Source organism: Ranitomeya imitator, chromosome 6 (assembly GCF_032444005.1).
Source record: "Ranitomeya imitator isolate aRanImi1 chromosome 6, aRanImi1.pri, whole genome shotgun sequence".
Classification (NCBI taxonomy): domain Eukaryota; kingdom Metazoa; phylum Chordata; class Amphibia; order Anura; family Dendrobatidae; genus Ranitomeya; species Ranitomeya imitator.
Window position 1 is genome coordinate 40,376,847 of NC_091287.1, and position 23,666 is coordinate 40,400,512.

Sequence of the window (23,666 nt, forward strand, 5' to 3'; positions counted from 1 at the left end):
ATGTATATATATGTATATATATATATACTTTTGTCCTGAGCAGGTACATCAAAATACAGCACATACATTAGAATTAGGGTAACTTGCTACATTACTGTTGCCCACATACGACAGTCTAAAGTTTGATACATTGTTGCAGAATAAATGGCGCTATAATAATTAATAATACTAATAATAATAACTCATATTCTGCTATGTCTCATCATTCCTGTCCAGAGCTGCAGTAATCAGTGCATGCAGGCCATCTCCACCATTCAGCCCACGATTCTCCCTCTATGTCCTGCATGGAAAGTGTCTACAGATGAGATGAGTATTGTGCTCTCAGGCTGTAAACAGAGACTTGGAGCAGCCCAGCTCTGGAAGGCAGCAAAGAAGGAGGAGGAGGAGGGTGGCTGGAAGGAGGAGGAGGAGGAAGGAGGGAACATGCCTGTGATTTTTTTTTTCCTCTTCTTTCTAAGAGCAATCAGCTTGTAAGGTGGGAGAAAGAGAGAGAGCAAGCTGTGTTTGCAAAGGACAGCAATGTACTGCTGATCTTTTCCAAACTAACTGACTGAGATCCAGCATCAGACTTGTGGAGGACAGGAGATCTGGAAGATGCTTCTTCTTGCATCTTCTCCAGTAATTGGAGACATCGATCCTACTTGCCTAAAGATCTAAAGAAGGAGAAGGTGCATGAGATACAGAGAAGGATCAAAGAGAGCATCCTCTGCCTTCAGTGCATGTGAAGTGTCCATCAAGAAGTGAGAGGGTTGGGGAGTGGTGGGACTACTTCTCACTCCTCAGAACTATTTCACAGCCCTTGACATCTGGGTGTCTGGAATACTCATCTGTTTACTATGAGTTTAAGGAATAGGATTGCTCCTAATTCTTAGCAATGCCTCCTTTTTCTGATGTGTTCTTATGCTGTCACCACTCCTCTGGACCTCAAACAATGTCAGGAGACCACACCATCATCTTCTTGTAGCCTGGAGATGTTATATTAAAAGTTTGCCGAAGCCAAGAATCCCAGCTGGAGTCTAATTGGTCCTCATTCATTGTTGTTCTTTGACAGTTGCCACAGGGTATTATGTGATCATCAGGAGAAAGAGCCATCCCAAGGAGTTCCTCAAAGCTTTAGGAGTGTGTCTGGACAAGTCAGACCTTCTGCACAATCCTTGGGGAGCCAGAGACAACCACAGTTTTCTTTGGTGTTGGTAGAACTTTTCTTCACACTGTTCCTTTTGGATCTAGCGGGCCATCCCTAGAAGAAGGATTGTCTTTACCTTGGCACTGGATCTCCCTTGGGAGTTGAAGGTTTCCGTAGCACTATGGGAAGGATTAAGAAGGCCAACTCGATATTTGGAGTTTTATTACTTTTCAAGTTGTTAGTTGATCACTATCAGTTGACAGCAGCAGAGCTGGAGCAAGGTAGGAAGAGAGACCTTCATTTATTCTTATTTGTTGGCTATAACAGGTTAATATTATGGCCTCAGTATGATTCCTGAATAATCATGGTCTTTGCAAGAAAAATCCAGATTAGTAGGAAAATCCAGCAGTGAGACAAAAATGTGCTATCCAGGAATTAAGATGTTAACCAGATGTTACATAAAATGTGGAGAACCAGGCTTGGCATTACAAAACAATATAGCCCTCCAGTCCAAAGACATACTGATAGGGATTCTAGATTGTGAGCCCCATCGGGGACAGTGATGATAATGTGTGCAAACTGTAAAGCGCTGCGGAATATGTTAGCGCTATATAAAAATAAAGATTATTATTTATTATTATTAGCCCTCCTGACTAATGGTTTATTGGGTATAGGGGACAAGTGTGAGGAATGTTGGCTGAGATTTGCCTGGCAGCTACACAAATTGGTCTTGCTTTTAGGTTTTTGTATTGAGTACAAGTCAGTTCAACCCAGGCTGCCCTAATGTAATGCTTGGAGAACATTATTAGGCAGCAAATCCCTAATATCTACCCATGGAACCCATCTACAGCCTACTGCATTATATTAATGACATGAATCTGATGCTTACTGTGTTTTGAACAATACGGGGAGAAAGGAGTTAAATGGCTCCCACACATACAGCAGATTGATGATCAGTGACACATTGTGGACAGATGGTTAATAGAGGCCACCTGTAATGGACAAGTTTTGTGTAAGATACTAAGGAAATGTGCCATCAGCCATCACCTGATATATATAGGTATATATAGGTATATCACCAACATGTTCTGCAGTGCTGTACGGAGAAACCTTGTCCCCAGTGATGCCCAGCTTCCAAGTTCCCTCTATCAGTCATAGATTGGGCCAATATTACAGAAAACAGTAAACCCAAGAGTTCATGGAGAAAACCTTCTAGTGCAGGATCCATGTACTGTAAATGTTGTCCTAGATACATTATCATTCATGATTGATCTGTAAACCATCTATAATATTCTGCCTGTCAGTGATTGCAACCAGAGCTGGGGAGTTACTGGAGACATTCTTATCAGAAATCCATGCAGAATTCATCCATCTATCTATTATCTATCTATCTATCTATCTATCTATCTATCTATCTATCTATCTATCTATCATCTATCTATTATCTATCTATCTATCTATGTATTAATCTATCTATTATCTATCTATCTATCTATCTATCTTCTATCTATCATCTATCTATCATCTATCTATCTATTATTTATCTATCTATCTCTATATATTTATCTATATTTATTTATCTATCTATTATCTATCTATCTTCTATCATCTATCTATCTATTATCTATCATCTATCTATTTATGTTTCCCATATCTATCATCTATCTATCTATCTATCATCGATTATCTGTCTATCTATCTATCTATCTATCTATCTATCTATCCATCTATCGATCTTCTATCTATCTATCTATCTATCTATCTATCTATCTATCTATCTATCATTACATTATAGCTGTCTAGATGTATGAAGTTACTGTAGACCCCATTCACCCCTTTGTCACCGCTGTATGTTCCCCTGTCTGCCTTTAGTTAATTGCTCATTTGTTTCTTGCAGGTGACTTAGCCAAACCAGGTCATTTTCCTTCAGTCCCTGTCCCCAGGCTCTCCATGTTCAGTCCCTGTCCCCAGGCTCTCCATGTTCAGTCCCTGTCCCCAGGCTCTCCATGTTCAGTGTCTGTCCCCAGGCTCTCCATGTTCAGTCCCTGACTTGTATTAATTAATGACAAGCTCTGTGGGATTTTGATGTAATGAGGCACCAGCATTTATAATGCCTCCAATTACCCTGATCTCGTATGTTCCATCGTTGACTTTAATGGCTTACAATAATGCGCATGTTGTTGAGGTTCTAATAAATAATTTCTCCTTTAATCCTAGTAAATTAGGGCCAGGATGCGGGTGCTATGGCCCCGGTCAATTATAATGTACGACCCCCATTATTACACGATATCTGACTGCAGAATATTCTCATCACATTTCCATAGAGGATGCGTGACATAAACAAAGTTTCTTCTAGAAATTGGGCCTCTTTGATGTGAAAGTCGAAGCCGTCCACTGTGTCATCGATTACTGACATCAAACACCCTCCAAATATAATGTATTCATCTATAGTTGTCCCTACTTTCTTCTGCCAGTCCCAATTTCTGATGGTGAATCTCTAAAAATGTACTTCTCTCTGAAGACATGTGTCAAGATTTTAAAGATGGGACTTAATATAGGACTTTGTATATGGCCATGTCCTTCTGATCCAGAAGGTTTCCGTGTGATTGCCTTGTATTAGTCCTTATCTGGGACCTACAGGTGCTATCTCTGCTTTCAGGAATGCCATGCTACATATTGCCCTGTAAAACTTATTACCTGTTGACAAATATAGGAAATACCTTAATTTCCTTTTGAAATTCAATATTTAAGAGTATTGTGTTTTATGCAACATTTTGTTATACTTTGTATTTTAATGCTTAAATATTTCTCAATTTCGAGATCTCTGTTTGCTCTCAGGAATTAGAACCATTCCTAATTAATTCCAGAGGCTATGACCAGTACAGACTGAATGTTTCCTATATCAGGGCATTGTATCCAGATTTAAAGGGTGCGTGTCATGTTACTCCGAACATTATAAAAGCCGTTCTTGCTGCTCCATACCGTACAATAATTTGAAACTTTTTTTTTTGGTTCACACATCAATCTAATATGAGCAGTAGGAGTCACGGTGCTGACGCTTTAAGGATTGCCTTCCACTCATTTCAAGTGGAATGTTTCTCTTTTTGTAGCATTCTTCCAGCACTACATGTGCTGGAACATTCTTTCCTTCCCTTTCCAGCATGCCTTACACCTCCTTCCCACATGCATTGTCCAATGGGATGCTGTTCGTGATTTAAAACCCGTACAGGTGACCACAAGCAGTGGACGGCAGGATAAAAGGAAGAAAGCCACCCAGCGGTTAGCACATCAGAGATTTGACAATTTTAGACATAAAATGTAATTTTCAGCAAATAATCTAAAAAAAAAAGGCATTTAATTTATTTTACTCGCTTGTATGGTGCCATTAACACAGCACTTTACAGACATCATCATCATCATTGTCCCCATCTAAATTCCCCATCACTGTCTTTGGAGCGTATGCGGAAACTTGATCAACGGGACGAAACCCACGCAAACATGGAGGGGACGTACAACCTTTGCCATTATATTATATTGCTCTTAACCAGTTTGTTTCTCACCATTTTCAAGATCTCTGCTTGTTGGTCGTTGACTAGGAACATTTTTATTTAAATGTAGAAGCTTAAAATCTGTCCAGAACTAATACCTCCAACAGCGTAGAGCTTGTCACAATTGTATCCTGTCTAGATAATCTTTGCAAACTAAATATTTGCTTTTTTGGGCTTTAATTCTTAGCAATATTCTAAATCTCTGTTTACTTGTTTGTTTACACATTCGCTGTTACATTGTAGCAAACGTTTAGATATTTATGCTGCTGATACATTTAGCCGACAGAGGTACAGTATGTCCAGACTGGATACGATGTCATGTTGATGGACATAAGATAAGTCAGATTTTCTAAGTTAGGATGTCAACTGTGTCCTGGTAGATTCTATGTGTTTCTTATACACTCTCTTGGAATCGTATATACTGAAAAGCATGGCGATGTATAGGGACCATAGTTCCAAGTCATACAGGGAACTCCCCATCCTACAAAATCGTAGAGTCAACTGGTCATAAAATAATATGGATCATGTATGTTCCATAATTAAATAAAACATTATATTTATTGTATACAAAAAAGTACAATCAAGAATAATACGGCGGGTCATCAGTAATGACACCAGGAGGAAAGAAAGACAGAGGCACAATGTTAGTGCATAATAATTGGGTATAGGGTCTTGCTAACTATTTATCCCATTCAATTCAGATTCCCTGCAGTAGTGTTCAAACATGATATAGATTGATATCAATAGGTTCTAGAAAAGTATCAATAGTGTTGCTCAAACTGCTGAGAGAAGACACAGATATATATTGTTGACAAAAGTGAATTTCATCCTATTGGTAGGAGAATGGTCACAAAAGATATGGCTTACCCATATACACAACTGTCCCAATGTCCATCTTCAGCCCCGACGCGCGTTTCACGTGAGCTTCCTCTGGGGGCAGTGTCTTATCGTCATATTCCTTGTCTGATTCTTGTAGTTCAGTTATGCACCTTGTTGGCTCGAGGTGCATGGTGACATTGGATGTGATGGGGTCATGAGTGCATTGCAAATATTGCCGCAACCAAAAACCAGTTTAACAGAAAGGGGTCCAAAATATGAATACTAAAGAAAATAAACTCCCTCCCAAAACAAATACTTTTAATAGATACTGTAAAAATGTAGGGATACACTCCAAGTGTTCCAAGAACATAAAAACTTATAAAACACAGTTATAAATATAGCTGCTGATTTGCATAGTTCCCAGAGGCAATCTGGATTAATATAGTGACATATTAGACTCAGTAATAACCCCCTTAATCAGACAATATAAATGCAAAATACGCGGGAGAAGCAGCTCGCAACAACAATATCCCAGGATTCGAAATGCGGTGAATAAGCTCTATGAGTATAAAAGGAATGAGTACTTATCCAATAGCGATGTCATGATCCATTGTTCCATATAAGTTTCGCCCCACTAGTTATTGGGGTTCATCAGGGGACTCAAAAGATCCAAACTCTAGAGCAGGTGCCACAAATGTGGAGTCAGGTACCTATGGCCGCCGGGATAATACTGCGAGCACATTGGAGCTGGTCTGTGTTCCTATAAGGTAGCAGAGGGTGACGTCACTTCCCCTCGTTCCCAGAAATGAAGTTATTAATTCGCGAGTGTGCGTTCCACCGGCCGGAGACCAGGGCCGCCATCAGGGCATTACAGCCGTGACTGGCGTATGGGGCCCGGTGAGCAGAGGGGCCCGCATCGGGCCCCCTCTTACCTGCTCACCGGGCCCCTACCGGCAGCCGCAGGCTGAACCGGGCCCTTAGCGGCGGCCGGCGCTACAGCTGTACGCTATTGACATGCGGGCCCGCGCCCGCACGTCAATAGTTAACAGCCGCAGCGTGCAGGTCGCCGGCGTCTGACGTCATTGTCAGTCGCCGGCGAGTGCACAGTGCAGCTGCGTGGAGAGATCAGGAGCGCGGCAGGTAAGCAGAACTTTTTTTTTTTTCTATTGAGAGCGGCGATCCGGGAAGGGGGGGGGGGGACAGAAGGCTGGACACAGAGGGGGCAGTAAAGCTGGACACAGAGGGGGCAGAAGGCCGCTGGACACAGGGGGGCAGTAAAGCTGGACACAGAGGGGGCAGAAGGCCGCTGGACACAGGGGGGCAGTAAAGCTGGACACGGGGGGGCAGAAGGCTGGACACAGAGGGGGCAGTAAAGCTGGACACAGAGGGGGCAGAAGGCCGCTGGACACAGGGGGGCAGTAAAGCTGGACACGGGGGGCAGAAGGCTGGACACAGAGGGGGCAGTAAAGCTGGACACGGGGGGCAGAAGGCCGCTGGACACAGGGGGGCAGTAAAGCTGGACACAGGGGGGGGGCAGAAGGCTGGACACAGGGGGGGCAGTAAAGCTGGACACAGGGGGGCAGAAGGCTGGACACAGAGGGGGCAGTAAAGCTGGACACAGGGGGGCAGAAGGCTGGACACAGAGGGGGCAGTAAAGCTGGACACAGAGGGGGCAGTAAAGCTGGACACGGGGGCAGAAGGCTGGACACAGAGGGGGCAGTAAAGCTGGACACAGGGGGGCAGAAGGCTGGACACAGAGGGGGCAGTAAAGCTGGACACAGAGGGGGCAGTAAAGCTGGACACAGGTGGGGCAGAAGGCCGCTGGACACGGGGGCAGTAAAGCTGGACACAGGGGGGGCAGAAGGCTGGACACAAGGGGGCAGTAAAGCTGGACACGGGGGGAAGAAGGCTGGACACAGGGGGGCAGAAGGCCGCTGGACACAGGGGGGCAGTAAAGCTGGACACAGGGGGGGCAGAAGGCTGGACACAGGGGGGCAGTAAAGCTGGACACAGGGGGGGGCAGAAGGCTGGACACATGGGGGGCAGAAAGCTGGACACATGGGGGGCAGAAAGCTGGACACATGGGGGGCAGAGTGCTGGACAGAGATGGGGCAGAGTGCTGGACAGATGGGGCAGAGTGCTGGACAGAGATGGGGCAGAGTGCTGGACAGAGATGGGGCAGAGTGCTGGACAGAGATGGGGCAGGATTGGACAGAGATGGGGCAGAGTGTTGGACAGAGATGGGGCAGAGTGTTGGACAGAGATGGGGCAGGATTGGACACAGATGGGGCAGAGTGCTGAACAGAGATGGGGCAGAGTGCTGGACAGAGATGGGGCAGAGTGCTGGACAGAGATGGGGCAGAGTGCTGGACAGAGATGGGGCAGAGTGCTGGACAGAGATGGGGCAGAGTGCTGGACAGAGATGGGGTAGAGTGCTGGACAGAGATGGGGCAGAGTGTTGGACAGAGATGGGGCAGAGTGCTGGACAGAGATGGGGCAGAGTGCTGGACAGAGATGGGGCAGAGTGCTGGACAGAGATGGGGCAGGATTGGACAGAGATGGGGCAGAGTGTTGGACAGAGATGGGGCAGAGTGTTGGACAGAGATGGGGCAGGATTGGACACAGATGGGGCAGAGTGCTGGACACAGATGGGGCAGAGTGCTGGACAAAGATGGGGCAGAGTGCTGGACACAGATGGGGCAGAGTGCTGGACACAAATGGGGCAGGATTGGAAACAGATTGGGCAGAATGGAGACAGATGGGGCAAGATTGGAGACAGATGGGGCAGGATGGATACGATGGAGACAGATGGGGCAGGATGGGGAGATCTGTTGTGAGTTCTGTTTTTGGGCTCCCTCTGGTGGTTACTGATGGTACTGGGTGACTTGTGTTCTCTGCGGTCTCTGGTGTCCACCTGTTCCATCAGGTTATGGGAGTTTCCTATTTAACCTGGCCTTTTTGTCATTTCCTCGCCGGCTTTCAATGTAATCAGCGTGTCTTTTTACCTCTGCTCCCTGCGTCTGTTATCTTCAGGACAAGCTAAGTTTTGATTTTCCTGTTCCACGTTTTGCTTTATTTTTGTCTTAGTCCAGCTTGCTGATATGTGATTCCTTGCTGCTGGTTGCTCTAGTGGGCTGAAATTACTCCTCATGTTCCATGAGTTGGCACATGAGTTCAAGTAATTTCAGGATGGTTTTTTTGAAGGGTTTTTCGCTGACCGCGCAGTTCACTTTTGAATCCTCTGCTATCTAGCTTTAGCGGGCCTCATTTTTGCTGATTCTATTTTCATAACTACGTATGTGCTTTCCTCTCATTTCACCGTTATTACATGTGGGGGGCTGCTATTTCTGTGGGGTGTTTCTCTGGAGGCAAGTGAGGTCTGTGTTTCTTCTAATAGGGGAAGTTAATCCTTCGGCTGGCGCGAGACGTCTAGGAATCATCGTAGGCACGTTCCCCGGCTACTGCTAGTTGTGTGTTTAGGTTCAGGATCGCGGTCAGCTCAGGTTCCATCACCCTAGAGCTTGTTTTGTTTTTGTGCTTGTCCTTTTGTGATCCCCTGCCATTGGGATCATGACAGCATAGCCGGCCAAAAAAAAAAATTGGTCATCGTTTTGGCTGAAGTAGGAGGAAAAGTAGTCTGAGGAAGTTTTTTTTTTTTTTGTTTTCCCCTCCTCAGTGTTTGCTGCCTAGCCTTAATTGCAGCTTGGCTGTTTTTTTTCCTCCTCTTAATCCTTGAATGGCTCTGACCTCAGCTGTTTATCATGGACGTCCAGAGTTTGGCTTCCAGCCTGAATAATCTTGCTGCTAAGGTTCAAAATATACAAGATTTTGTTGTACATACGCCTATGTCTGAACCTAGAATTCCTATCCCAGAGTTTTTTTCTGGAGATAGATCTAGTTTTCTGAATTTTAGGAACAATTGCAAGTTGTTTCTTTCTTTGAAATCTCGCTCCTCTGGAGACCCTGCTCAGCAGGTCAAGATTGTTATATCTTTCCTGCGGGGTGACCCTCAGAATTGGGCATTTGCATTGGCACCAGGGGATCCTGCGTTGCTCAATGTGGATGCGTTTTTTCTGGCATTGGGTTTGCTCTATGAGGAACCTAACCTAGAGATTCAGGCTGAAAAAGCTTTATTGGCTCTTTCTCAGGGGCAAGATGAAGCAGAAATATATTGTCAGAAATTTCGGAAATGGTCGGTGCTTACTCAGTGGAATGAGTGCGCTCTGGCTGCAAAATTTAGAGATGGCCTTTCTGAGGCCATTAAAGATGTTATGGTGGGGTTCCCAGCGCCTACAGGTCTGAATGAGTCCATGACTATGGCTATTCAGATTGATCGGCGTTTACGGGAGCGCAAACCTGTGCACCATTTGGCGGTGTCTTCTGAACAGGCACCTGAGATAATGCAATGTGATAGAATTCAGTCCAGAAGTGAACGGCAAAACTATAGGCGGAAAAATGGATTGTGTTTTTATTGTGGTGATTCAGCTCATGTTATATCAGCATGCTCTAAACGCACAAAAAAGGTTGATAAGTCTGTTGCCATTGGTACTTTACAGTCTAAGTTCATTCTGTCTGTGACTCTGATTTGTTCATTATCATCCATTTCCGTCGATGCCTATGTGGATTCAGGCGCTGCCCTGAGTCTTATGGATTGGTCATTTGCCAATCGCTGTGGGTTTAGTCTGGAACCTCTGGAAGTTCCTATTCCTTTGAAAGGAATTGACTCTACACCTTTGGCTATGAATAAACCTCAGTACTGGACACAAGTGACCATGCGTATGACTCCCGTTCATCAGGAGGTGATTCGCTTCCTGGTACTGTATAATTTACATGATGTCTTAGTGCTTGGTCTGCCATGGTTACAAACTCATAACCCAGTCCTAGACTGGAAAACAATGTCTGTGTTAAGCTGGGGATGTCAGGGGGTTCATGATGATGCATCTCCGATTTCTATCGCTTCATCTACTCCTTCTGAGGTTCCGGTATTTTTGTCTGATTATCGGGAGGTTTTTGAGGAGCCTAAGCTCAGTTCGCTTCCTCCTCACAGGGATTGCGATTGTGCTATAGATTTGATTCCTGGCAGTAAATTCCCTAAAGGTCGTTTGTTCAATCTGTCAGTGCCAGAGCATACTGCTATGCGGAATTATGTTAAGGAGTCCTTGGAAAAGGGACATATCCGTCCATCTTCGTCCCCTTTGGGAGCAGGTTTTTTTTTCGTGGCCAAAAAAGATGGTTCCTTGAGGCCTTGCATAGATTATTGTCTTTTGAATAAGATTACAGTCAAATATCAGTATCCTTTGCCATTGTTGACTGATTTGTTCGCTCGCATTAAGGGGGCTAAATGGTTCACTAAGATTGATCTTCGGGGTGCGTATAATCTTGTGCGGATAAGGCAGGGTGATGAGTGGAAAACCGCATTTAATACGCCTGAGGGCCATTTCGAGTATTTGGTGATGCCTTTTGGACTTTCTAATGCTCCTTCTGTCTTCCAGTCTTTTATGCACGATATTTTCTGCGAATATCTGGATAAATTTATTATCGTGTATTTGCATGATGTTTTGGTTTTTTCTGATGACTGGGAGTCTCATGTTCAGCAGGTCAGGAAGGTGTTTCAGGTCCTGCGGGCCAATTCTTTGTTTGTAAAGGGTTCTAAATGTCTCTTTGGAGTCCAGAAGATTTCCTTTTTGGGGTATATTTTTTCCCCTTCTACTATTGAGATGGATCCCGTCAAGGTTCAGGCTATTTGTGACTGGACGCAGCCTACATCTCTTAAGAGTCTACAGAAGTTCTTGGGCTTTGCTAATTTTTATCGTCGCTTCATAACTAATTTTTCTAGTGTTGTTAAGCCTTTGACGGATTTGACTAAGAAGGGTGCTGATGTTACTGATTGGTCTCCTGCGGCTGTGGAGGCCTTTCAGGAACTTAAGCGCCGGTTTTCTTCTGCTCCTGTGTTGCGTCAGCCAGATACGTCGCTTCCTTTTCATAACATAGTAACATAGTAACATAGTTAGTAAGGCCGAAAAAAGACATTTGTCCATCCAGTTCAGCCTATATTCCATCATAATAAATACCCAGATCTACGTCCTTCTACAGAACCTAATAATTGTATGATACAATATTGTTCTGCTCCAGGAAGACATCCAGGCCTCTCTTGAACCCCTCGACTGAGTTCGCCATCACCACCTCCTCAGGCAAGCAATTCCAGATTCTCACTGCCCTAACAGTAAAGAATCCTCTTCTATGTTGGTGGAAAAACCTTCTCTCCTCCAGACGCAAAGAATGCCCCCTTGTGCCCATCACCTTCCTTTGTATAAACAGATCCTCAGCGAGATATTTGTATTGTCCCCTTATATACTTATACATGGTTATTAGATCGCCCCTCAGTCGTCTTTTTTCTAGACTAAATAATCCTAATTTCGCTAATCTATCTGGGTATTGTAGTTCTCCCATCCCCTTTATTAATTTTGTTGCCCTCCTTTGTACTCTCTCTAGTTCCATTATATCCTTCCTGAGCACCGGTGCCCAAAACTGGACACAGTACTCCATGTGCGGTCTAACTAGGGATTTGTACAGAGGCAGTATAATGCTCTCATCATGTGTATCCAGACCTCTTTTAATGCACCCCATGATCCTGTTTGCCTTGGCAGCTGCTGCCTGGCACTGGCTGCTCCAGGTAAGTTTATCATTAACTAGGATCCCCAAGTCCTTCTCCCTGTCAGATTTACCCAGTGGTTTCCCGTTCAGTGTGTAATGGTGATATTGATTCCCTCTTCCCATGTGTATAACCTTACATTTATCATTGTTAAACCTCATCTGCCACCTTTCAGCCCAAGTTTCCAACTTATCCAGATCCATCTGTAGCAGAATACTATCTTCTCTTGTATTAACTGCTTTACATAGTTTTGTATCATCTGCAAATATCGATATTTTACTGTGTAAACCTTCTACCAGATCATTAATGAATATGTTGAAGAGAACAGGTCCCAATACTGACCCCTGCGGTACCCCACTGGTCACAGCGACCCAGTTAGAGACTATACCATTTATAACCACCCTCTGCTTTCTATCACTAAGCCAGTTACTAACCCATTTACACACATTTTCCCCCAGACCAAGCATTCTCATTTTGTGTACCAACCTCTTGTGCGGCACGGTATCAAACGCTTTGGAAAAATCGAGATATACCACGTCCAATGACTCACCGTGGTCCAGTCTATAGCTTACCTCTTCATAAAAACTGATTAGATTGGTTTGACAGGAGCGATTTCTCATAAACCCATGCTGATATGGAGTTAAACAGTTATTCTCATTGAGATAATCCAGAATAACATCCCTCAGAAACCCTTCAAATATTTTGGTTGAGTTTGATGCTTCCGAGATCGGAGCGGGGGCGGTTTTGTCACAGAGAAGCTCCGATGGCTCAGTGATGAAGCCATGTGCGTTCTTTTCTAGAAAATTTTCGCCCGCTGAACGGAATTATGATGTTGGTAATCGGGAGCTTTTGGCCATGAAGTGGGCATTTGAGGAGTGGCGCCATTGGCTTGAGGGTGCTAGACATCGTGTGCTGGTCTTGACTGATCACAAAAATTTGATGTACCTTGAGTCTGCCAAGCGTCTGAATCCTAGACAGGCTCGTTGGTCACTGTTTTTCTCCCGTTTCAATTTTGTGGTTTCATACCTGCCAGGTTCAAAGAATGTGAAGGCGGATGCTCTTTCTAGGAGTTTTGTGCCTGACTCCCCTGGAAATTCTGAGCCCACTGGTATCCTTAGGGATGGGGTGATTTTGTCGGCTGTCTCCCCAGACTTGCGACGTGCTTTGCAGGAGTTTCAGGCGGATAAACCTGATCGTTGTCCGCCGGAAAGACTGTTTGTTCCGGATAATTGGACCAGTAGAGTCATCTCCGAGGTCCATTCTTCTGTGTTGGCAGGTCATCCTGGAATATTTGGTACTAGAGACTTGGTGGCCAGGTCTTTTTGGTGGCCTTCCTTGTCGAGGGATGTGCGTTCTTTCGTGCAGTCTTGTGGAGTTTGCGCTCGGGCTAAGCCTTGCTGTTCTCGGGCCAGTGGATTGTTGTCACCTTTGCCTATCCCGAAGAGGCCTTGGACGCACATTTCCATGGACTTTATTTCGGATCTCCCTGTCTCTCAAAAAATGTCCGTCATATGGGTTGTGTGTGACCGCTTTTCTAAGATGGTTCATCTGGTACCCTTGCCTAAGTTACCTTCCTCCTCTGAGTTGGTCCCTCTGTTTTTTCAAAACGTGGTCCGTTTGCATGGCATTCCGGAGAACATCGTTTCTGACAGGGGATCCCAGTTTGTGTCTAGATTTTGGCGGACGTTCTGTGCTAAGATGGGCATTGATTTGTCCTTTTCGTCTGCATTCCATCCCCAGACGAATGGCCAGACGGAACGAACTAATCAGACTTTAGAAACTTATTTAAGGTGTTTTGTTTCTGCTGATCAAGATGACTGGGTTTCCTTTTTGCCGCTTGCCGAGTTTGCCCTTAATAATCGGGCTAGTTCTGCTACCTTGGTTTCTCCTTTCTTTTGTAATTCGGGGTTTCATCCTCGTTTTTCCTCTGGTCAGGTGGAGCCTTCTGATTGTCCTGGAGTGGACATGGTGGTGGATAGGTTGCATCGGATTTGGAGTCATGTGGTGGACAATTTGAAGTTGTCCCAGGAGAGGGCTCAGCAGTTTGCTAATCGCCGTCGCCGCGTGGGTCCTCGACTTCTTGTTGGGGACTTGGTGTGGTTGTCTTCTCGTTTTGTTCCTATGAAGGTCTCTTCTCCTAAGTTCAAGCCTCGGTTTATCGGTCCCTATAGGATCTTGGAAATTCTTAACCCTGTGTCGTTTCGTTTGGATCTCCCGGCATCGTTTGCTATTCATAATGTGTTCCATCGGTCGTTGTTGCGGAAGTATGAGGTACCTGTTGTTCCTTCGCTTGAGCCTCCTGCTCCGATGCTGGTGGAGGGTGAATTGGAGTATGTTGTGGAGAAGATCTTGGATTCTCGTGTTTCCAGACGGAAACTCCAGTATTTGGTCAAGTGGAAGGGTTATGGTCAGGAGGATAATTCTTGGGTGATTGCCTCTGATGTTCATGCTGCCGATTTGGTCCGTGCTTTTCATAGGGCTCATCCTGGTCGCCCTGGTGGTTCTCGTGAGGGTTCGGTGACCCCTCCTCAAGGGGGGGGGTACTGTTGTGAGTTCTGTTTTTGGGCTCCCTCTGGTGGTTACTGATGGTACTGGGTGACTTGTGTTCTCTGCGGTCTCTGGTGTCCACCTGTTCCATCAGGTTATGGGAGTTTCCTATTTAACCTGGCCTTTTTGTCATTTCCTCGCCGGCTTTCAATGTAATCAGCGTGTCTTTTTACCTCTGCTCCCTGCGTCTGTTATCTTCAGGACAAGCTAAGTTTTGATTTTCCTGTTCCACGTTTTGCTTTATATTTGTCTTAGTCCAGCTTGCTGATATGTGATTCCTTGCTGCTGGTTGCTCTAGTGGGCTGAAATTACTCCTCATGTTCCATGAGTTGGCACATGAGTTCAAGTAATTTCAGGATGGTTTTTTTGAAGGGTTTTTCGCTGACCGCGCAGTTCACTTTTGTATCCTCTGCTATCTAGCTTTAGCGGGCCTCATTTTTGCTGATTCTATTTTCATAACTACGTATGTGCTTTCCACTCATTTCACCGTTATTACATGTGGGGGGCTGCTATTTCTGTGGGGTGTTTCTCTGGAGGCAAGTGAGGTCTGTGTTTCTTCTAATAGGGGAAGTTAATCCTTCGGCTGGCGCGAGACGTCTAGGAATCATCGTAGGCACGTTCCCCGGCTACTGCTAGTTTTGTGTTTAGGTTCAGGATCGCGGTCAGCTCAGGTTCCATCACCCTAGAGCTTGTTTTGTTTTTGTGCTTGTCCTTTTGTGATCCCCTGCCATTGGGATCATGACAGAGATCATATGGGGCAGAATGGATACTCATGAGGGCAGGATGGGAGAACATATGGCTGGAGCCTGGAATGAGATACACGGGGGCTAGGATGGCGAATATTACCATAGGGGCTAATTAAGGGATATTATTATTGCAGTGATGTATTTATTTTATTTTTTGAGTATACTGTTTTAAATGGGGGGGCGGTCCTGTTACTGTGTAGAGTGATACTATGTTGCCTTCTTCATGTGGTGTAATGTAGAAGTTGGGAAAATTAAGTAATGTGTTCTACAAGCGGACCTCGAGATAACTGTTTTATTTCCTGCAGAGACGAGTCCTTGCTGGATGAAGTGATGGCGGTCTGTGCTCGATGAAAGATGAAGGACTTCACCTAGAGACGTCACTGGTGAGTCAGTGTTACCTATACACTGACCCTATACACTGTATACTATATACAGAGGTACTGTGTACAATGTCACCAGTGATCACTGTATTACCTATACATTATATACAGAGCTCCTGTGTGTAATGTCACCGGTGATCACTGTATTACCTGTACACAGACACTGCTTACTAATTACAGATCTCCTGTGTATAATGGCACTGATGGTGATAGTATTGTGGTTTTTTTTTTTTATTACTGATCAGTATTGTAGTATTCAGTCATTGGTGGTAATATGCGGTCTGGTCATGGTGTAGCGGTATTTGTTCCTTGTATTTTATATTATTCGATCACTGTGGTGGTAATATGTCATCTGGTCATAGTGCTGTGGTATTTGTTCCTTGTATGTAGTATTATAGGTCATTTTAAAAATTGAAAAATAAATAAAAATATACCTAAATTGTATTGCATATTTTAACAAATATTTAGTAGGTTACAGTAGAGTAGGGCCCGGCCAAAAGTGTCTACCTTGTTGTGGTGGCGGCTTAAAAAATCTTTTGGCCAAAACAAAAGCTGCCAGCTATGTATGTGTGATCTGGTGATGGGAACTGTCAATGTGTGATAGGTGAGAAGTGGAGATTTTCCAAGAGAGAGCGGTGGTACTGTGGACAGTTCGTGGGGTGGAGCCTGGAGGCGGGGCTGGGGTGGAGCCTGGGCGGAGTTTCAAGGGGGCCCCGAAAATTTTGCCAGTATGGGGCCCCGAAATTTCTAGTGGCAGCCCTGCCGGAGACACTCAGAGTGTATACCTACATTTTTATTGTTTTAATAGTATCTAATAAAAGTATTGTTTTAGGGGGGTTTCTTTTCTTTGTTATTGAATTATTGCTGCGTTTCAGGTCCTAACAGTCTTAATCTGTCATAAGATTTTTGCCACCTAATCTGGGAGCAACATAATATAGGGGCAGAGACCCTGCTTCTAGTGATGGGTCACTTACTAGGCTGCTTGTTACAGTTTTAATTAAAAAAATGTGTTATCAATAAGAGATTATCAATATAGGACCAGTAAACCTGATATCAGGTCGTCCTACATATTTATGAGCTATGCATAACTCTGCCCTTACCACTGATTAAAAACTTTCTGCCTATGCACAGTGCACACAGAAAGCTGGCAATTAGTGATGTGGGCGAGGTTATACAGAGCTCAGTAGTCAGAGAACTGATAAATCTGCAGCAGATGAAACATTTTTTAATCAAAAGTAAAGTGACACATCACTGGAATCAGGGTCTCTGCCCCTACATCATGTTGCTCTCCGGCGGGGCAGTAAAAACCTGATGACTAGTGTTGAGCGATACCGTCCGATACTTGAAAGTATCGGTATCGGATAGTATCGGCCGATACCCGAAAAATATCGGATATCGCCGATACCGATATCCGATACCAATACAAGTCAATGGGACATCAAGTATCGGAATGTATCCTCATGGATCCCAGGGTCTGAAGGAGAGGAAACTCTCCTTCAGGCCCTGGGATCCATATTAAAGTGTAAAATAAAGAATTAAAATAAAAAATATTGTTATATTCACCTCTCCGGCGGCCCCTGGACATCAGCGGGAGGATCCGGCGTCCGGCACGGCTTCTTTCTTCAAAATGCGCGCCTTCAGGACCTGTGGAATGACGTCCCGGCTTCTGATTGGTCGCGTGCCGCCCATGTGACCGCCACGCGACCAATCAGAAGCCGCGACGTCATTCCTCAGGTCCTAAAAGGCGCTCATTCTAGGACTTTAGCTGAGGAATGACGTCGCGGCTTCTGATTGGTCGCGTGGCGGTCACATGGGCGGCACGCGACCAATCAGAAGCCGGGACGTCATACCACAGGTCCTGAAGGCGCGCATTTTGAAGAAAGAAGCCGTGCCGGACGCCGGATCCTCCCGCTGATGTCCAGGGGCCGCCGGAGAGGTGAATATAACAATATTTTTTATTTTAATTCTTTATTTTACACTTCCGATACCGATACCCGATATCACAAAAATATCGGATCTCGGTATCGGAATTCCGATACCGCAAGTATCGGCCGATACCCGATACTTGCGGTATCGGAATGCTCTACACTACTGATGACAGATCTCCTTTAAAATATATATATATGGGTTTGTCGGCTGTCGGACCCCCACTGATCCTAACGATAGGTCATCAATATGTCTTGGCAACCAAAACCATATTAAGACCCCCCGAGTTTACCCCTCTTGCTGGTCATATGCCTTCCTCTAGCATACAATCTGCTGTCTCCCTCCTTCCATGTATCTCACCGGGTTCCCGCACGTTGTGCATGGCTGCGTTGTAGGTAAAGCTATTTGTACTAAAATTTGCACGAATTCCCTTTTGTTCTTCTTCCTCTTGCGTTAATGTTTACTGATGCACAGGCTGAGCGCGCTGCCCACACCGTTACACAGATAATTGTGGTTTTTATGAAGCTCTGGATACTACGTACAGGAGCAGTAAAGCCTAAAGGGCTCAATTATCAAAACAGTCTATAAAGAAAAAACTCTCCTTGTTGCTCGTAGCAACCAATCAGAGCTCAGATTTCATTTCTTAAACTGCTGTTGTGAAATGAAAGCTGCACTCTGATTGGTTGCTGTTGGCAACAAAGACATTTTTAGAAATGAGGCCCAACATGTTAAGAAAGTGAATTGTAATGTGCTGTGTAATATGTATAGAAATAAAAATTATATTATTAATATCTGCTAGTGTGGCACCCCAGGAGTCTGGATGCCACAATGGCATTGCCTTCCTCACGGGGGAGGGGGTTGTTGTGCTTGGAGGTAAAGAGGGGTCCCCTTGGCTGGTAATACAAACATACAACACCTTCCTGACTCCGGACCAGAAGGGGGAGCTCTAAACCCGGTTTCAGGGGAGCTTCCCTAGATGTTCTGGTCTGGAGGTGGGGTTAGTTCAGTGTAGTGTGTAACCGCAAAGGGTGATGAAGCATGTGAGGAGAGAGACTGGGAGTGGAGCTGTGACTGAGCTCTTCCCACTATTACATGCAAGAGAAACCAGACACCGGAGTCCGAGGTTGCACGGGTACTAAAGGCCCAGCAACTAGAACCGGAGGGCGGGAGATTGCAGGTCTCCTGTCCCATCTAACACCTGGAGGCACCACAGCAGGTCAGGAGCCTGGGGCCACCAGTGAGAAGACAGTGCCCATGAGAGGTTCATGCTGTCAGCCATACGGGTTAGGAGTATCAGACACTGAGAGGACCTTGTGTGAAGCTTCAGGGACAGAGAATACAGCGCAGAAGGAAGGCCTCCGAACCCAGCTGGCTAGGTAGATTCCAAGTTACTCCCAGGCTGCCCGGACCCCATCAACACCTGTAACCTGTAGCCCGGACTGCACCTACAATTCATCAGTTAAAGGTAAAGGAAACTGCAATCCCTGTATCCTCCAATTATTTCCTGTGCCTTCCGTCCTGCACACCACTGTCTATCAACCCTCACCAATTGCAGCGGTAGTCCTGGGGCTAAGCTCAACCTGTGGGAAGCTATACCAACTCTGCTGCGACACCATCAGCCCCAGTGATCCATTTAAGCAGCGTCGGCCACCCCTGGCCAAGTACCACATGTGGCATCACGAACATTTCCATTTATTCCCCTTTTTTCCACTTCCCTTCTTCATTTTTGTTGGACGCCCAGGACCACGGACCGGGTCACCGCTTCCGTGACCACCCCTTTAAGGACCACCGGACCAGGCCTGAGTACCCCACGGTCCTAGTGGGCGCTCCACTAGCATAAGTCACACATGTATTATTAATGGTCCTGTAGGCACTTAGGACACAAGGTATTTGAGATAAAGGCACAATGAGTGTCAGTAATGAGTACAATGAAATGCACATATATGGCGACTCGATATCAGATAATCAGGAAATGGAGAACTATGAGTCAACACTAGCCACAAAGTATAATAAAAAAGTAATATTTTATTAAGTAAATTTAAACAAAAATACAAATAAATCAGTAATAATCACTGGTATCAGGTGCACAGTAACTATATCCTAAGGCACATCTGTGTCAACCAGGTATGTAGGACAGGGCCCAGTTAGTAATATTAAAATGGTATATATGATGACAGCTCATCAGAAGTAAAGTGCTAGCTATACATGGGCTGCATTGTGTGGGGCATGTGGTAATCTCATTACAAGTCTACTATTGGTATCCGTATGCAAAGATCAACACACGCACCTAATGGATTCCGTTGTGTCCTGTATCACCAGCTTCCTCTGTCGTCCTTTAGTTTCCTTTGTGACCTCCAGACTTCTCTGTATCCACTAGACTCATCTGTCCTACTTCATACTCCTTTGTGTCCTCCAGACTCCTCTGTTCTCCTTAAGACTTTTCATGTCCTTAATACTCTTTTGTACCTACCAGACTGCTTTGCCCTCTTTCAGACTCCTTTGTGTCCTCCAGACTCCTCTGCCTTTCTCCAGACTGTTATTAGTTTTCCTGACTGCTCTTTATCCACCAGACTCTTCTGCCCATACTTCCTCCATACTCCTCTGTATCCATCAGACTCATCTGTCCTCATTTTGACTCCTTTGTGTCCTCTATACTCCTCTGTATTTATCAGATTTCTCTGTTCTCCTTTAGACTCATTTGTGCCCCCCAGACTTCTCTGTATCCACCAGACTCCTCTGTCCTACTTCAGACTCCTTTGTGTCCTCCAAACTCCTCTGTTCTCCTTAAGACACATTTTTGTATTTCATACTCTTCTATACCCACCAGACTGCTTTGCCCTCCTTCAGACTTCTTTGTATCCTCCCAGACTCCTCTGCCCTTCTCGAGACTCTTATTTGTTCTCCCGACTCCTCTGTATTCACCAGACTCTTTGGCCCTTCATCAGACTCCATGCTCCTCTGCATCCATCAGACTCCTCTGTCCTCCTTTAGATTCCTTTGTGACCTACAGACTTCTCTGTATCTACCAGACCCCTCTGTCCTACTTCAGATTCATTTTTGTCCTCCAGACTCCTCTGTATCCACCAGACTCCACTGTCCGCCACCTATCTCCTAGTAGAAAAAAAAGCATGTCCCTTGATATTCAACAGACCGGTTCCTTCCCTTCTATGACATTATCTCTGGGGGGGTGGGGGGGGGAGTTGGGAGAACCCCACACAGATTAGGTTGTCATCCAATCCAGTCAAAATCATCAGGTTCAGCCAGCATTAGTCTAATGTGTATGGGGTCCTTAAGTAGGGCTGATGTTTTTAGATCTTTGCTACTTTGCCATGTTCCCGTGGTGTCCAAGCGGTATACATACAGTATACAGCAAAATCTCAATGAGAAGATCTCCTCATTAGAGTGGGAGCAAATCGATTCATAGGAGCCTGATCATCGGCCACGACTGTAATCGGTGGCTGTTAGTGATGACTTGAGCGAACATACTCGTTGCTCGAGATTTCTCGAGCACGCTCAGGTGTCTTCCGAGTATTGTTTAGTGCTCGGAGATTTAGTTTTCTTTTCCGCAGCTGAATGATTTACATCTGTTAGCCAGCTTGATTACATGTGGGGATTCCCTAGCATCCAGGCAACCCCCACATGTACTTATGCTAGCTAACAGATGTAAATCATTCAGCTGCGGCAATGAAAACTAAATCTCCGAGCACTAAAAAATACTCGGAGGACACCTGAGCGTGCTCGAGAAATCTCAAGCAACGAGTATACTCGCTCATCACTAGTGGCTGTGGGACGAGAACAAAAAATAAAAATGCTTCACAATCTGGTTTTAATTTAATCATTAAGCAGAATTCAGCTGACACTTTATCACTGAAAAATGTATTTTAGATGTAGAGTTGAGATGGTGAAAATCGATTCACATGACTTGGTGACATTGAAGGTGGAAAAAGTTCTGAAATGAATCTTCTTGGCATAATTTTTTTTTTTATATGAGAATAACCTTGTATTTTTTAATAGGGGTTTGTAGACTTTCTATATCCACTGTACATACGAGGCAAAACTTTTTTCTATTTTTTTCATCTTATTTGAATATTTTATTTAATATGCATTTCCCAAATGCTTTTACGGAGAGCTGCGACGACACAAAGTCTATAATTCTGACCAAGTTCTGCCGTGGCCAGTAAGAGAAAACAGGTTATTATGTATACTAGATGCATGGTAGATGAAATCTCTAGCTCACAATGCAGTGAGAAGGTTAGGAACGGCTTTAGGGCTGGATAGGATACAGTCCAAGAAGCTTTAAATGTGAACATAGATCTTCCTGCTGCTCCGGAGAGACATTCTCACTGTCCTACGGTGGATGAGGAATGCAGCTGTAACATTCGGCTATGCGCTCACAGAATGAATCCTGGTTTCCTTTCCCATCATAGTCAGACTTGATGGAACGCACATTTCAACTTTTGTGCTCATCGTTCCCCCCTCCAATCCATACAGCAATGCCTGATACACATGGGGCAATAGTTATTTGTTATGTGTTTCTTATATAGCGCCATCATTTTCCACAGAGCTTTACGGACATTATCATCGCTGTCCCCATAGCGGCTCACGATCTAAATTCCCTATTAATAACCTAATTCCAGATCAATGGAATTGTTAATAAGCTCTTAGAAAACAGTGACATTGTCGATGATTTATTTCCAATTTCAAAGTGCTGAAACTAATGTATATTTCTCTTTGGGGTGGAAAAAAAACCTTTTTCCGCTCACATACAGTAGATCTGTGTTGCTCAATTTGGGTATGGATCATGAGGTACTGTACTGAGCAGCAGCACGTAGACAGTCTGATAGGTATATATATGTAAGACTGTTGAGTCTGTGTTAGTAGACCCATGACTAGTCTGTACATCGTGGTCCGTATTCGTAACGGGATAAAACACGGATGCGTGAAAACTGCCTCAAAGTTCCACGGTCTATTCGAATGGAGGCGCACAGGGCAAGTAGATGATGGCTCCGTTACGATCCGAAACATGTCCAAAAATGTTAAAAACGAAAAAAGTGTTTTCAATCATATTAAAATCCAACGCTGCAGAAACATTTTTGGAAACTTCAAAGGGAATGCTGTAGTGTTTCCGAGAAAAGATAAATACCTTAAAGTCACAAGGGATCAAGCTGCACGGGAGATTAGTTGGACAGGCTATTGTCTGGTGGCTTCTCCACACTCTTTGCCAGTGACTGTAATTCTTTCTCTGCGTGCATGTGTGAGGGAGCGCCAGGGCCTTAACCGTGGCTGAGACTACTGGCTCGTGCGCACCCTGGCCTCCCATCGCATACAAACCATGTCCTTTTGTGAGCGTACTTGCCTGTCTGCATCTTCAGGATCTCCTCTGAGTTGCTGAAGACCTTCTCCATACGATTGTGCACAAACAGAGACACAGTCCAATTATAACTTAAAGCATGGAACTTTACTTTTTCCTCTTCGCAGCACATCCTTATTAGTTACAACATCAGCATAGAGTTGCAAACAGTCCACATTCTCCACTTTCCTTGCACTTCCTCCTATGACCTTCAGTATATACTCAGGTCAAACCGTCTCTTGCGATACCGCAGCGTCCTCCCTGTTCAGACTCACTATGCGCAGGTGTTCCCTCATCCATTTCGCAATGGACCTGAGGGCATCTGCCCATGCAGTGAGCTGCCACATTATAGAGCCATCTGCATGCCCGTACTGTTGTGACCTCCGCTGTAGCTTCCGTTCCACCACTGTTGTCACACCTGTAGCCTCCGTTCCACCACTGTTGTCACATTGCTGTTAAGGCTGTACTTCTGGCCCGCTGGGCCCTGGATGGCTACGTTCCCAGCTTTGAACATTGCAGAGCTACTGGGTAGTTCGGGCTCTAAAGCCCACCCAAGCTGTCCAGACTCTCTA

At 45.0% G+C, this 23,666-nt stretch overlaps 1 protein-coding gene across 2 annotated transcripts in view; it reads left to right on the plus strand.

Moving 5' to 3' along the window:
- The first annotated feature begins 330 nt into the window (after positions 1 to 330).
- PLXDC2 (plexin domain containing 2) overlaps positions 331 to 23,666 on the plus strand; it is a 635,896-nt gene continuing 612,560 nt past the window's right edge. The window contains exons 1-2 of one of the 2 annotated variants that reach the window (XM_069729533.1): positions 471 to 1,407; positions 15,744 to 15,821. Coding sequence is in view for 1 of the 2 variants with exons in the window: in XM_069729531.1 (XP_069585632.1) it covers positions 1,308 to 1,407 (100 nt within the window). In the remaining variant the exon portion in view is untranslated. Of the gene's footprint in view, positions 1,408 to 15,743; positions 15,822 to 23,666 lie in introns of both variants that reach the window. The other variant, XM_069729531.1, reaches the window with a different exon arrangement.